The sequence below is a fragment of the Prorops nasuta genome, unplaced genomic scaffold (assembly GCF_024137725.1).
Source record: "Prorops nasuta isolate Cenicafe-Biocafe unplaced genomic scaffold, Cenicafe_Pnas_1.2 PNAS00011, whole genome shotgun sequence".
Classification (NCBI taxonomy): Eukaryota; Metazoa; Arthropoda; class Insecta; order Hymenoptera; family Bethylidae; genus Prorops; species Prorops nasuta.
Window position 1 is genome coordinate 4,196,049 of NW_027116808.1, and position 13,060 is coordinate 4,209,108.

The 13,060-nt window shown below is 45.9% G+C and overlaps 1 protein-coding gene across 1 annotated transcript in view; it reads right to left on the minus strand.

The window, feature by feature from the left end:
* Nucleotides 1–9,771, minus strand: part of Ephrin (ephrin) — a 377,189-nt gene extending 367,418 nt beyond the window's left edge. Inside the window, exons 1-2 of the mRNA XM_066733819.1 lie at nucleotides 9,029–9,771; nucleotides 7,474–7,653 (exon numbers count right to left, since the gene is read on the minus strand). Coding sequence (XP_066589916.1) covers nucleotides 7,474–7,586 — 113 coding nt within the window. The 5' untranslated portion in view covers nucleotides 7,587–7,653; nucleotides 9,029–9,771. The remainder of the gene's footprint in view (nucleotides 1–7,473; nucleotides 7,654–9,028) is intronic.
* Nucleotides 9,772–13,060: the final 3,289 nt, after the last annotated feature.

The following is a 13,060-nucleotide window of genomic DNA, read 5'->3' on the forward strand; positions in this document are numbered from 1 at the left end:
ATATGCGTATGTTAATACGTATATATAGGTGATAAACGTGTTTCCCGGGCTCGGGGGAAAATCCCTCGTGTCGCGATATTCGTAGATACGGGAGAAAACCGCGTCAAACATCATTACGCAATATTCAAAGGATGAAAAAGCACGGGCAGCACAAAGGGGTGAGGTCTAATGTAGCGTGCGTGATAGATGGGTTGGCATGGCGAAAGTTAATTCGCGTTTTCACTTGGACGGCCAGCCAAACGGGCAAAGGAGGAGAAGGTCAATTGAAAATATATTTCAGACGCGAGAATAACCATCGCTCCTCTCGCCATCTTTAACGACGTCTCCGTTGATTTGCTTCGCGTCTAAACGCGATAATCGTACTTCTCCGATCATCGCCATTCCTATATATATATATATATATATATATAGGGGAGACCGGGGTAAAATATAGGGTACCGGGGTAAAACAAGGACCCATTAATATAACATAAACTACATTTCTGATTGAGTCATTAATGAAGGTACGTAATGGTGCCACTTGAAGATATTTGTCAGCAAAAATTTGTAAACATTGGCGCTTGATTACTTTCCAAACGCTTTATTTTTCATTTTTGCACATAATTCTTAAAAGTTTCCGATAATTTCGAAGTGTTCAGTACAAAATCTGGACTAATAGAGTAAATTTTCACTTAAGTCACTTAATTTGTAATATTTTTAACTATAATTTCGTTAGTCGTATTTTTAATTTACATACGATATATGTATGTCTGTATAATATTTAAATACACTTTGTATGGTTAAGGGGCAAAACCGTACGGGGTAAAATCGGACCTCATACCTTCATTAATGACTGAATCAGGAATATAATTTTTTTTATATTAATGGGCTCTTGTTTTACCCTGGTACCCTATTTTACCTGGGTTTCCCCTAATAAATGTATTTATTGTAAAGAAATATGCGCATTAACAAAATTACGAGAAGGATGAGTACAATGCATAAAAAATTTAAAATGGGCTCATGAAGGATGAACTGACTAGAAAATTGAAGATTTCCATAATTTCTCATGTAATACATGCTAAGTTTGTATCAATTTTTTGTATCCAATTTGAATCCGTGGAGTACCCTATTTTACCCATGGGTCGGGGTAAAGCCGTAAATTGTTATGCTTTTTTTAAATTAAGATTTGATTGATCAAAAATAAAAATAATTATTTAATTTTGTGTCACCACTTTAAAGAAGGTTTATATTAAATCAAAGTCGTTTTATTTTCAATTTTTTTTTAATAATAACCTAAATATAAGCCTTTATCCTTAAGGGTACCGTTTTACCCCGGTCTCCCCTATGTATAAAAATCTTGTTAATTGTGAAGAAAAGAGAGATCGAGGGAACAAAGTAAACTCGCCAATGCAAAATTATTACGTAATCTTAAGGTTCTTCTTCTTCCTCTTTTTTCGTAACTTGGCAAATCCAACGAATGATAAGAAGTTGGTAATAAACCGAAGCTCCGAGACTGCAAAGCTGCGAGGAATCGACTTTGCTTGAGAAAGTTGTATACGTTGAGCTGCCGGAAATTGATATTCAAGCGATCATGGATTCCAATGGGTAATCGAGCGTGCGAGAATCATCGTTCAAGTATCTCGTTGTGGCTGGATAAAAGCTTCGAGTACGATATTTCATTTGCGATCCATTGACTGACACGTATACCACAGCCGATGGTCAGATCTCGATGGATAAGCGCGTTTTTGCGACGACGCGAGAAAAGCCCTAATATTTCTCTATACATATATATATATATATATATATATATAACAGATTGCGCAGAACCACGGAAATACCTCGCTGCGAATCGTGCACGATGCACACGCACGCACACAGAGACAGAAAGAGGAACGGCAACGCGAGCTTTTACGTGTCTCACAATTTTTACTAACGCGATTACGCGGCATACTAACTCTCGGCCAACACAACTACACTCGCACACGTGTAGACGACTGGTAACTAGCGAGGATGCTACCGCCTAAGCTACCTGGCTCAATTTTAAAGGGGAGCGCGTGAAAGCTCTAAGCAGCTTTTGTTGCCTGGGCAAATTGTGCAAAAGTAGTCCGAGAGCCAACACTCGCAACAGCTTCATTGGTTCAACCAAACTCGGGTTAAACTGCGGACTAACAACTCGGCATAATGAGAAAGTTCGGGGCTTCTCTCCGTTAAAGAAACTATTCGATTGAAAGCTGATTATTCCATCGATTTTCGGATGGCCACTGTGTGGTTATATATCTGTGTGTGTGTGTGTGTGTGTGTGTGTGTGTGGCGTGGCTGAGGAAAGGGCGGGGGAAAAAACGTGGTGAAAAAAAAAAAGAAGAAGAGGAGCGCGGGATCTGGCCATTACTTTGGCGAAACTGTTCGTGATGGTCCGATGGTGGACAAAAAAAATGTGAGCATGAAAAACTGTAAGGAGATCTTAAGAACGTTAGATGGATGAATGGATGGATGGATGGATGAATGATGATGGGTCGGGGGTGGAAAGAAAAGTTGGAGGGTTGCTGGTCCATGGTATAATCCTCCTCCTCCTCCTCCTTCCCCCCCCCCCCCTCCCCTCTCCCTCCATCGTACTTCTTAGACGCTTATAACGTCGCTATTACCTAACCGACTGTTTCGCAGAGAAGAACCGTCGCGCAATTAGCTAATGTCTGGAATAGGAAACGATAATTGGTATAATCGATGCACCAATTAGAGAGAGAAAGAGCGAAGCCAACGAGACTCCGGAGTACGGGAGCTCGCTCTCCGACTCCCTTAATTTTTCTATTTAATTTTTAAGATTACCAAAGAAAATAGAAGGAGGGGGAGGGGGAGAGAGAGAAGCATGCTGATTCCGCAGCTCCGGGCATTACACACTGTGTTATACTTGTTAATTCGAAAGTTGAACGAAATAGCGAAGAGGAGTACGAGTAATGGTGACACCTTTAGAATTTAAAACCGATAATCACGATAAGGCTGATGCAATTTCTACTTTTCTACTCAATCAACAAAGTTTTCTCTCAAACGATGGGATCTTATTTAATCCACCAATTAACTTGGCGCCGATTTCCTCAACAGAATAAAACTTTTTCATCTCCCTCCCCTCCTCTGCTGCAGCCCCTCCTGCTTCGGTTCCTCCCCTTAATACCGGGAGTCGCAGCCAACGGCACCGCTTCGCACCACCTTACTTCATTTCTCGTTCTGCTATTCCTTCTTTTTCTCTCTCTCTCTCTCTCTCTCTTTTTTAACCCCGCGCGCCGCGATCGATATTCCACAGGCCAACTCGGCGAAAAGTTGAAAGCGTGGACGCCGATATTCGTATATATATATATATATATATGTATGTATAGGAGGAGAAGGAGGAGGAGATCGGTTGTTCTTGTACGACACCTTCCAAGTACTCGATGGGATCCGACTCCGAATCAGTTTCACACTGAAATTTTGACGTTCCCCCACCACCCCTCGAGGACGTATAGGTGCGCGAAGAGCGGGAAATGAGTTGTGGTGGAATCCTTACGACTGCGCCGAACTTTAGATTGAATTCAATGCAAAGAGATCCGAAATGCAGGCTCCAACCGACTTTTCATGATTTGCAAAACTCAGATTGGATCCCTCGTTTCAGAAAATAGAACAGCTAGCTCTTTTGCTTACAGCTCGTCTTCTTTCCGAATTTCGTATAGTCGATTAAGCGACGACGCGTACATGCGTTGTGAGTGTATATAAGGGGCAAAGGGGAGGGGGGACTAAAGCGAGCAATGAGCCACTTGGTCAATCGAAATGCTGCAACGCTCGCTCTATATATAATAATAATAATAAGAAAATAGAGAGGAGATTTTTGCAAAACAAAACTTGCCACTTTTCATTATGGCTCGACTGCACGTTTTTCATAATTAAAGAAGCCAGAGCAAACGACACGCTGCTGGGAATGTCTAACCCGGTCTAACCTATATATAAAGGGTGGAAAAAGCAGAAATTTATGGCAGAAATTTAATTTTCTATCTCCATGTAGCACAATTAAATACGGCAATCTTATTAAGCGCGAGAGAAAACGATTAAGCGCGAGTCGGTTGATGAATTTTTCAGCCGAGAATCGAGCAATGGCCGCTGGTGGGAAACGATTTACGAAGATGATAAGGAGGAGGGTGCACAGGGTGCCCATTCTCAGGGCGGAAAGTAAAATAAGACAAAGGGTGCGCGGAGGTGATTGTGTGTATGTATATACACACGTGTGCACGTGTACGTGGCATGTAGGGTAAGGCTTACAGCGTAGGATCCATGGGGGAAGTGGAAGAAGAATATATTATACGTATATAGCGTCAGCTGTGTTTTATAGCCCAGGCATCAGGCAGACATCATGGTGTGGGTAGTCAGTTTATATCACGATACACGGTGCATCTGCCAGCTTCTGTGCTCTCGCACGATCGCTTTTTATCCTTTTTTTATTCCTTCTTATGTCACTCCCCCCTCCATTCCACCCCAACTATCCGCCTAAGCCCTAATAACAGCTGTCATTAGCACGATCCTCCAACTTTCGAGCGAATCCTTCGGCAGAAAATTACACCTATTCCTGTCGCTCTCTTCGCAAGAATTTAGAAGTTTCCAAACGCACCAATTTCCTTTGCAGAGTTGTGTGTGTGTGTGTTCATATATACGGGGCCCTTTAATTGCTCATCCGGCAGGACAAGACTGTTTCACTGTTTGCACGCGGTCGCGCGTGTATCTACTCGTCCACAAATTCAACAGTGTACTTCGCGTATTACGAAGGCACGTAGTACACGGTTGCAGGTATAATCTCTGGAGGGAAATAGAGAGAGAGAGAGAGAGAGAGAGAGAGAGAGATTGATCTCCCGCGCAGGCGTACACGTTCCAATGAAATTATGTCAGTATATCCTATATATATATATATATATATATATATATCGCGTAACAATACGCCCATACATATACTATATATAGGAATCCATGGAAGCTGGCAGAAGCTGCACGTCCCTGCTACGAGACGTGTTACGATTGTAATGAGATGGACTGATTTTATTTGCATGCGTGGCGTGTATTTGAGCGCGGAACTGAAAGCAATTGGGCCACATTTCAATGGACCATCAATGGAAACGAGACGAGAGAGAGAGAGAGAGAGAGAGAGAGAGCCAGTGATTTTCCATGGCCAAGAGCTTCCCCAGTAGCTGCAGAAACAATTTAGGAGAGATTGCATTGTCTTTGATCGGATCTGCGGAAGATCGTCATCGTGCGGTACGTATACACATATATAGATATATATCTACATGTAGATATAACGGAGGGAGAAGGTGGATCGCGAGCGAGGAAACATCTCGACCGAGTCTGGTCTGCATGGACATAATTCATCGCCGCCAGGATGCTTGTACCTTAATCTCATCGTGCGAAGCGTGCAGTGGATTTCTACGTGTGAACGCGAACGCAAAGTTCATAAATGCCTGCTGTGTACCCTTGTGTGTGTGTGTGTGTGTGTGTGTGTGCTTGTACTGTACACACGTATGGAGCACCCGTACGACCGTCAGTGGAATGTATCATCTCCTGCAGGAATATGTACGCAGCATACATATATATATATATACCACTAGGACGCGTTATTCAGCTACGAACCAATCCTTGCGATCCAATGGGAATTATCATGCAAACCCTGATATATAAATATAGCTATAGTACACATTTGGAGAACCCGTTGGATCGCGTTTGACCTCTCGCGCGTTGTTGTATCCGAAAAGCCAAAAAACAAACTTAAGAATAAATAGAGAGAGGTGTGGGGGGGGGGGGGTAGGAAGGAAGGACGATAGCCGCGAGGTTTGGAACGCCCGGAAATAATAAAGAAGGAAATCGATGGCTGGTGGAGAAAAATGTATGTAAAGAGATTTGAGGCGAGGAGGAAAGTCGAAAACAAGCATATGTAAATAGTCAAGTGGCAAACTGGAAGAACGTGGAAGCGCAGTGGAGGAGTCGGGGAGTATTGCAAGAGGATACCAGGGCTCCCAGAAGACCTCATCCGTGATCAGGTACTACCAGGCTATTTTCGAATGGAGAAAATGTGATTCGAAACACAAGAGTGGGTTGCCAGGGGTAACGCGAGATCAATAACGCAAACTGAAGATTTACTGCTGTACATACAAGAACCATAAGTTTATCTCAAGCTCTGCCTAGACAACTGTCCATCTTCGTTCTTTCATCATTTACGCTCGATCCGCTTCAACTCTGTACATATATATAGCTTGTCCATCGCAACTACCTATATCCGTCTGCTGCAGTGCTACCAAACTATATATACATATATATATATATATGTAAATATGTATATAGGTACAATGGATACTCCATTCCGCAATGACGAGTGTCCTGCGACACTTTCAATGAAATTGGAAGCAGCCATGTAGATTAGGGGGATAAGAGGACCGAATTGTACAATGGCCGAGAGCTAGAATTTATAGGAGGATTCTGCTCGCTAAAAGAATTTAAGGCGATCGTTCTTTCGTTTACGCTGGAATAAAACCGCCTGCCGATCCGCCTTGGTTACAGGTAAGTTGTATTTTCTTTTACTCGCCCCCCCCCCCCCCCTACTCCTTTTTTTACACCAGTGTGTTTCCGGGCTCTCGTGAGTTCGCACGTGGCGGCAGTAGAGCTTTATAGTCCAGTCGCCCCACGTCACGTTCGCTTCGCAAGAACTCTCATCCAGAGTGAATTTCCTTGGCAAAACTGAAACTCGATCAGATTTCCGTTGCTCCTTCTTGTTTAGCGGAACACCGAGGATCGTCCAATGGATTTGAATTTGTTTGCAGCAAGTGGCTACACGCTCTATTATCGAGGCTTAATTCGCTCTGCCATTTTATCCGCGATCGATCCGGCCTCTTATCTCGAAAGGAGAGCTCGTTTTACGAGAGAGACCCTCTCTCTCTCTCTCTCTCTCTCTCTCTCTCTCTGAGGGAGAGAGAGAGAGAGTCTCGTCGAGTCCTATACGTCGTCGATTGGAGAAACGATAACCATGAGACCGAGCAACCCCGCCGAATGGCTCTGGCGATCGACATACGGGAAATAAAATTTTGCAGGAGAGAGCGCATTCTCCGAGGTTCCGGATGCGTGTTTTAAAAAATCATTTTAGCACCGCGTATTGTTCGGTTTGATGGAACAGCCGCATTCACCGAGCCAGGAAGGCCCATCAATTCGCGCGATAAAAACACGCGCGACAACGGCCGACACTGAAATCCAACGAATTGTCGAGAGCGACCCTCTCCCGCTCGCGCGTTGCTTTTTTCCTCTTTTTCTCGTTCGATTAATCGTATCGAATTGAATGAAACCCGACGAATCACGCCGCTTCCTTCACTGTGAGTACTCATCAGGGCTACGCGCACACACATGCCTCGTCCTTTTCATTATAGCGATGGTACGCGTATCCAGTATATATATAGGTACATGTGTGTATAAAAGTAAGTAGATAAAATTAGATCGAACTTACATTGGATTGGTGTAGTTCCAGTAAATATCCGGTAGGCGAGAACAGGTGGCCTCCCTTGGGAAGGCCTCCATTACGACCAACAAAAGAAGAAACAGAATAGACCAAGGCATCATGTCCAGCGGAATCTTGAAGCCGTTTGAGTACCGCTGCCAGGGGAATGATGTGTCTCGAAGTGGCCACCTGAAACATTACGACAGAGAGAGAGAGTAAACGCAACTGCGAGGATAAAGAAGAAAAGATGGCGATATATCGATGATTCCTCTCTCGTTATATTTTTCGACAATCTTCCTCGATACAAGACGAAGAGGCGTTTTCTCATAGCGTGCACGGTTGCGTGAAAGAGAGAGGTAGAGTTTGGAGAGGGAGGGGGTGATATAGAGCTGCAGGGATGAAGTCGTTTCATTTGGGGAGAAGTGAAAATTAAGGAGCGTGTCAATAGCCGTTTCCAAGGCGAGACGAGGATATTACGAAGCTACGAGAGATAAAAGAGTCGCGGGGTCGTGAGAAACGGAGCTTATCCGGACAAAGCTACGAAGGAGGGAGAGAGAGAGAGAGAGAGAGAGAGAGAAGGAGAGAGAGAGAGGTAGGTAAGTAAGAATAAGGGAGAGAGGTTAAAATAAAAGGTAGACACAGTAGCTGGAATGCAGTTATTGCAGTCACGTCTCGTATAGACGCGACAGCTCGTGGTAAAGCAGCCAACTCCCCCCCTCCCGTGTCTTTACTTCTTTTTCGCATTAACCGTGCTCAATTTGGTCTCCACCCACCTGTCCCCTGATACACCACCCCCCAACTATTCCCCACTCGCGAGAACCCGACGATACCAATTTATCGATGCACGGGACAAAAGCGAGTTTCTGCCAAGATTGACAGCATCCAAACAGGCTGCAGTCTTAATCAGGTTCTGTTACATTTTATGGCGTCCTCCGAGATGTCACGCGAGTCACGTGTTAATAAGCCAGGAGAGGAAAAAAATATATGCTATATAGATATATAAAGAGACGCCGAGTGATCGTGCGTATATATATATATACGCGAAGAAGCTGAAGAAGAAGAAGAAGAAGAAGAAGCGGTAGCAAGGCGAGTATACGCCGCAGAACAGGCTCGACTTAACCGAAAGACAGGTCCATGCAAGGTCTCGCGTCTCTCTTTTGCTTGGCCTTGATCCTTCCTACCACCCCCCCCCCCTCCCTACCACTTCTTCTTTCTTCCATCCGCCTTCGATAGCTCTCGTCGCCTTTTATCTCATCAGGGTTAAACGCGGACGAATACCTCGATGAAATAATGTGACATATCGTTAAACAAAACTATAAGCAAGCGTGCGCAAATTAATTAAGCGAGCTATTCCTATGCTCGATAAAGCGACTCCTCCGAAGTTTCTTGAAAGTTGCTGCAGGGCTTCGCTGCATGATAACGCATCTCTCGCAAGTGCTGTTTGTGAAATACGAGCAAGACAAGCAGCAGCATGAGAATATTAGCAATAATGTATATTAATGTATATAGCATATATGTGTATGTAAATAAATATATATATATATAAAAGGCTGTGTATACTCACTTTTCTTGAGTGACCGAGAGAGTGAGAGAGAGTGAGAGAGCGAGGGGGACTGTGAGAGAGAGAGAGAGAGAGTGAGAGAGAGGGGGGGAGGAGAGACGGTTGGTGCGCGAAACCGAAGAAAAAATGATTATTGACGGGCCGACTGCAAACGAAATGGAGAAAAATGATCGCGCGTCCCCCGTGAGTCCTGGCGACTCCTTTACATGAGGAATAAGTGGTGGTGCGCGCGACCGGAGAGGGGGTAAGAGAGGCAGGTGTTCCGAAGCGCGGCTCGATAATTACGAAGAAGGAAGTGTATCGATCGTTAACGCGTGACGAATGAGCGTAAAGTTACGATGGGTCCACGAGAACCGTCGGCCATCGCCGAAACAATCTAACCGGCCGGCCAAACGCCACGATAATCCACAACAAAGTAATTAGCGAAAGTAATTAATTAATCGATCACAGTGGCCCCCGACCGAAAGCAGAACCAACGATTTACACACTCTGCAGACTCACGTCGCGCACAACTCGCGAGATCATTCGTGATCACGGTTATTTGCACAGAAAAACAACCACGTAATCCACTCTTGTCGTTGCTGTGTGTCGTTCTTGTTGTTGTTGTTGTTGTTGCTGCTGCTGCTGCTGCTCTCACTCTACTACTCGAGCACACGTGTACATTATTCTCCGCGATCATTCAAGCACAAAGGCGAAAACTATCGCTCGCGAACCACATCCAAACACACTCACTCTCTGTCAATAGAAACTTTTTCCCAGAGGACTCTTTCAATGCCGTGTTGTCCTCGGATCTCCGCACCGCGAGACTCACCCCGATAAACTTGTGCACTGCGCGAGGAAGCGCCTGCAGTTTGACAGGCAAATGTCAATTACTCCCCGCTTCGTTTCCCGCGAGTCCCTCATAGACGCGATCCCTGTGGCTCTCTTCGGCTCTGGGGAATCGAGTGTCAAAGAGAGAAGAGAGGAACCGGAAGTGCGGTGACTTCTCTCTCAGGACGGACCGTAACGCTCGCGTACAGAGAGTAGAGAGGGAGAAGTCTGCGGAAGTTGCTCGCGATCCAATGGACATCCATCGACCCCGTACGTGTGCAGGGAGATTAGGAAAACATTGCGAGTTCAAAAGGTCGTTCCAAGGTGGAACGCGCGAGCGTGACGACCGCAAGGAGCACCGGGGCTGCTGCTTCGAGTGTTCCGGTGTAAGAAAAGTGGAGGGGAGGAGGGGCAGACGGTTCTCCGAGAGCAAAGTACGAGCTGCTGGTCGGTCTCCGAGCACGATTGACACTTGCCACTGCACATTGACACGAGCGCGCGCGCCTGCAAATTTTTCGCGAGGTCCCGTTCCGTAGCTGCTCGCTCGTCGGTTGGCGGGCTTCGAATGACGAGCTGCGATCGCTCCCCCCCTCCCTCCCGCCCCCCCACGCGACGCACGCTCTCTCTCTCTCTCTCTCTCTCTCTCCCTCTCTCCGTCGGTGCTGTTGACCCTCTCTCGCTCGGGCCAGAGGCCAGAGGAGCAGGTGGGGGATGAAGAGAAGCTGCGAGACCGAGAAGGATGCCTGCCGGCCGCCAGTGGCGCGACGCGAAACGGCGCACCGAGCCACGCGCACGCGCTCGCGAGCCTCCGACACTCTTCGGGAGAGAGAGCCAGCGCCACCGCGGCCACCACCCCCGCGCCCTGGCCCGAGCCCTTTCAAACCCCCCGGTAACCAGAAGCGCTCGCGCTCTCTCTCTCTCTCTCTCTCCCTCGCTCGCTACCGACGCAGACTTTTCCCACACACACACACACACAGTCTTGCAGAGAGAGCCAGCGCTACCACCGACCGCGACACGGGGCTCCCCTAATCTCACCTGAAAAACGCTCAATTTTTCTCCCCACCCCAATTTCCTTTCAACAACACGTTTTCCTTACAATGGACCACCATGCACGATTCTAATGCAATTCCCCCCACCCCCACCCCCTCCCTCCCCCTACATCCACCATACCCTCAACGTGCGTCTGAAATTAACAAATCGATATCGCGTTACCGTTGGTAAAAGTATCTCGTCGGATAGCCGCTTTCAATTTGTTCCTACGTTTATTGAAATTCGTTTATAAACCCATTTTGCCCGCTAATGCAACTACGGCCGCATTTAGCCATGATGCCGAGCAACCGCTGAAGTAACTTTGTCGGAGAATTTAAATAGTTTAATTGTGAAACAGCGAGCTCGGCCCGTAGCTTCGATCGTAGGTCGACCGATACGAAATTTCACCATTTTTCTCTCTTCCCTTTTCTTCGCTCTCTTCGTTATATATATATATATATATAGCACACGCAAATCCAAGACTTTCCCGAGCACCTTTCGCACTTCCGCGATCCACCAAGGAATAAAGTCCATCGAATGGCAGAAAACCAATACATCTGCCAACAGCATTAATCTCGACAAACAGGACACGGTGCGCGTACGCGATTCTGACACGAAATATGCTGATCAATCACCTCCCACGACACATCCAGACCAATTTCTTTAATCGAACGTGACCGCGGTGATTGTTATATATATATATATATATATATATAATAGTCTCTCTCGATCCAACTTGCGCCTTTCTTTCCCGCGTTTTATATATGTACGAATTAAAATCTTCCAGGAAAGATTCGTATAGGCGCTCGTGCTCAATGAGGCAACAATGTGCGTCCGATAATTAAAAGGAGAAAAAGAGGTGAACGAACGTAGCTCCTTTTCCACCCAAGTCTATTGAACTTTCTTGCAAGAATTAAATATTTAACTAGCAGATCGATAGAGCTCGGATGCCTCGCGACACGCGTTTCCTGTTTCTATTAGACGCGCTCCGTTGGCCAATCCCAGAAATTTCCGTCTGGAGTGTCATATACCGTGTCAAACAGGTGCTGCAATTTATTATTAAGAGCGTGCGAGCTTCCTGCAAATTTACAGCTGGATCCACACCCACGTATCCTTTGCCAGACCTCGTTATGAGAATTTTCATTGATGGATTAATAGAGTTTGTGGACAGTTCATTCAGGTTAACGAGCTGACCGCCAAGTTGAGGAGCTACACGTACATTGCAGATAAAGAGAGAGAGAGAGAGAGAGTTGCGGATTCTCTTTGACATTCGCTCTCTGATCTTGAGCCGGCCGCCAATCAGCGCAGCTACATGTCAAAGCATCGTGGATTCTAGCCAAACGTTTGTGCCCCACCTTCGACAATGTCCAGGTGGGGGGTAGTCATAACTATATATATATATATATATAGTTTCAAGAAACTACTCCCACCTCGTCCATTAGTCAGGAAAATCGCGTGCGCTTCGTCGATCGAAGAAAAATAATTTCCAACTTCGCAGCATATATATAAATATATATATATATATAGGTACATCACGAAGGAACGAGTGTTTATTTATTCCCAGAGAGTCCTCCTTATCGCAACAAAAGCGAGTCCATTGATCCAGTTTCAAGTAATTAATTTCTTTGCAGCAGCTCGAAAGAACGGCACGTTTTTCATGGCCCAAACGAGCTTTGATGCGTCGCACAGTCCGTTCCGAGCTTTCCTGCCTTTGGATTGCCTATACTCAGCATCGTTTTCATCCCCTGACGAGTCAGCCTAGCGCGAAACTTTACAAGCTATAACCTGACGAATGCACGGAGCTTATCGTATATACAGCGAGCACAGTTGTTCCTTCCTTACAGGTGTCACGACGTTCCTCCGATTATTGCGTATTTCACAAACTCCCAACGTTCTCGCTAGAAGAGTGCTCGAGAAAAATGCTAAATTCTTCGCAAAGGTCATCGACAGGCAGAGATCCCGCGATCGTCTCTCGGTTCGTGGAAAAAATGTGCCATCCATATCAATTCGCGAGTTGCCAAGGCGCGCCAACTTGATTATCCTTGAAATAGCGTGTCCCCGGTACGGGGATGAAGCTTTTATGGAAACGTACGACGCAAGTTTCGGTGCTTTCGAGACTTCCGGCGTGGAGCTGTACGCTCCATACATGTATATATGTATATTTTTAGAGCGTGATAGATCGTGGGTTAGGGGAAA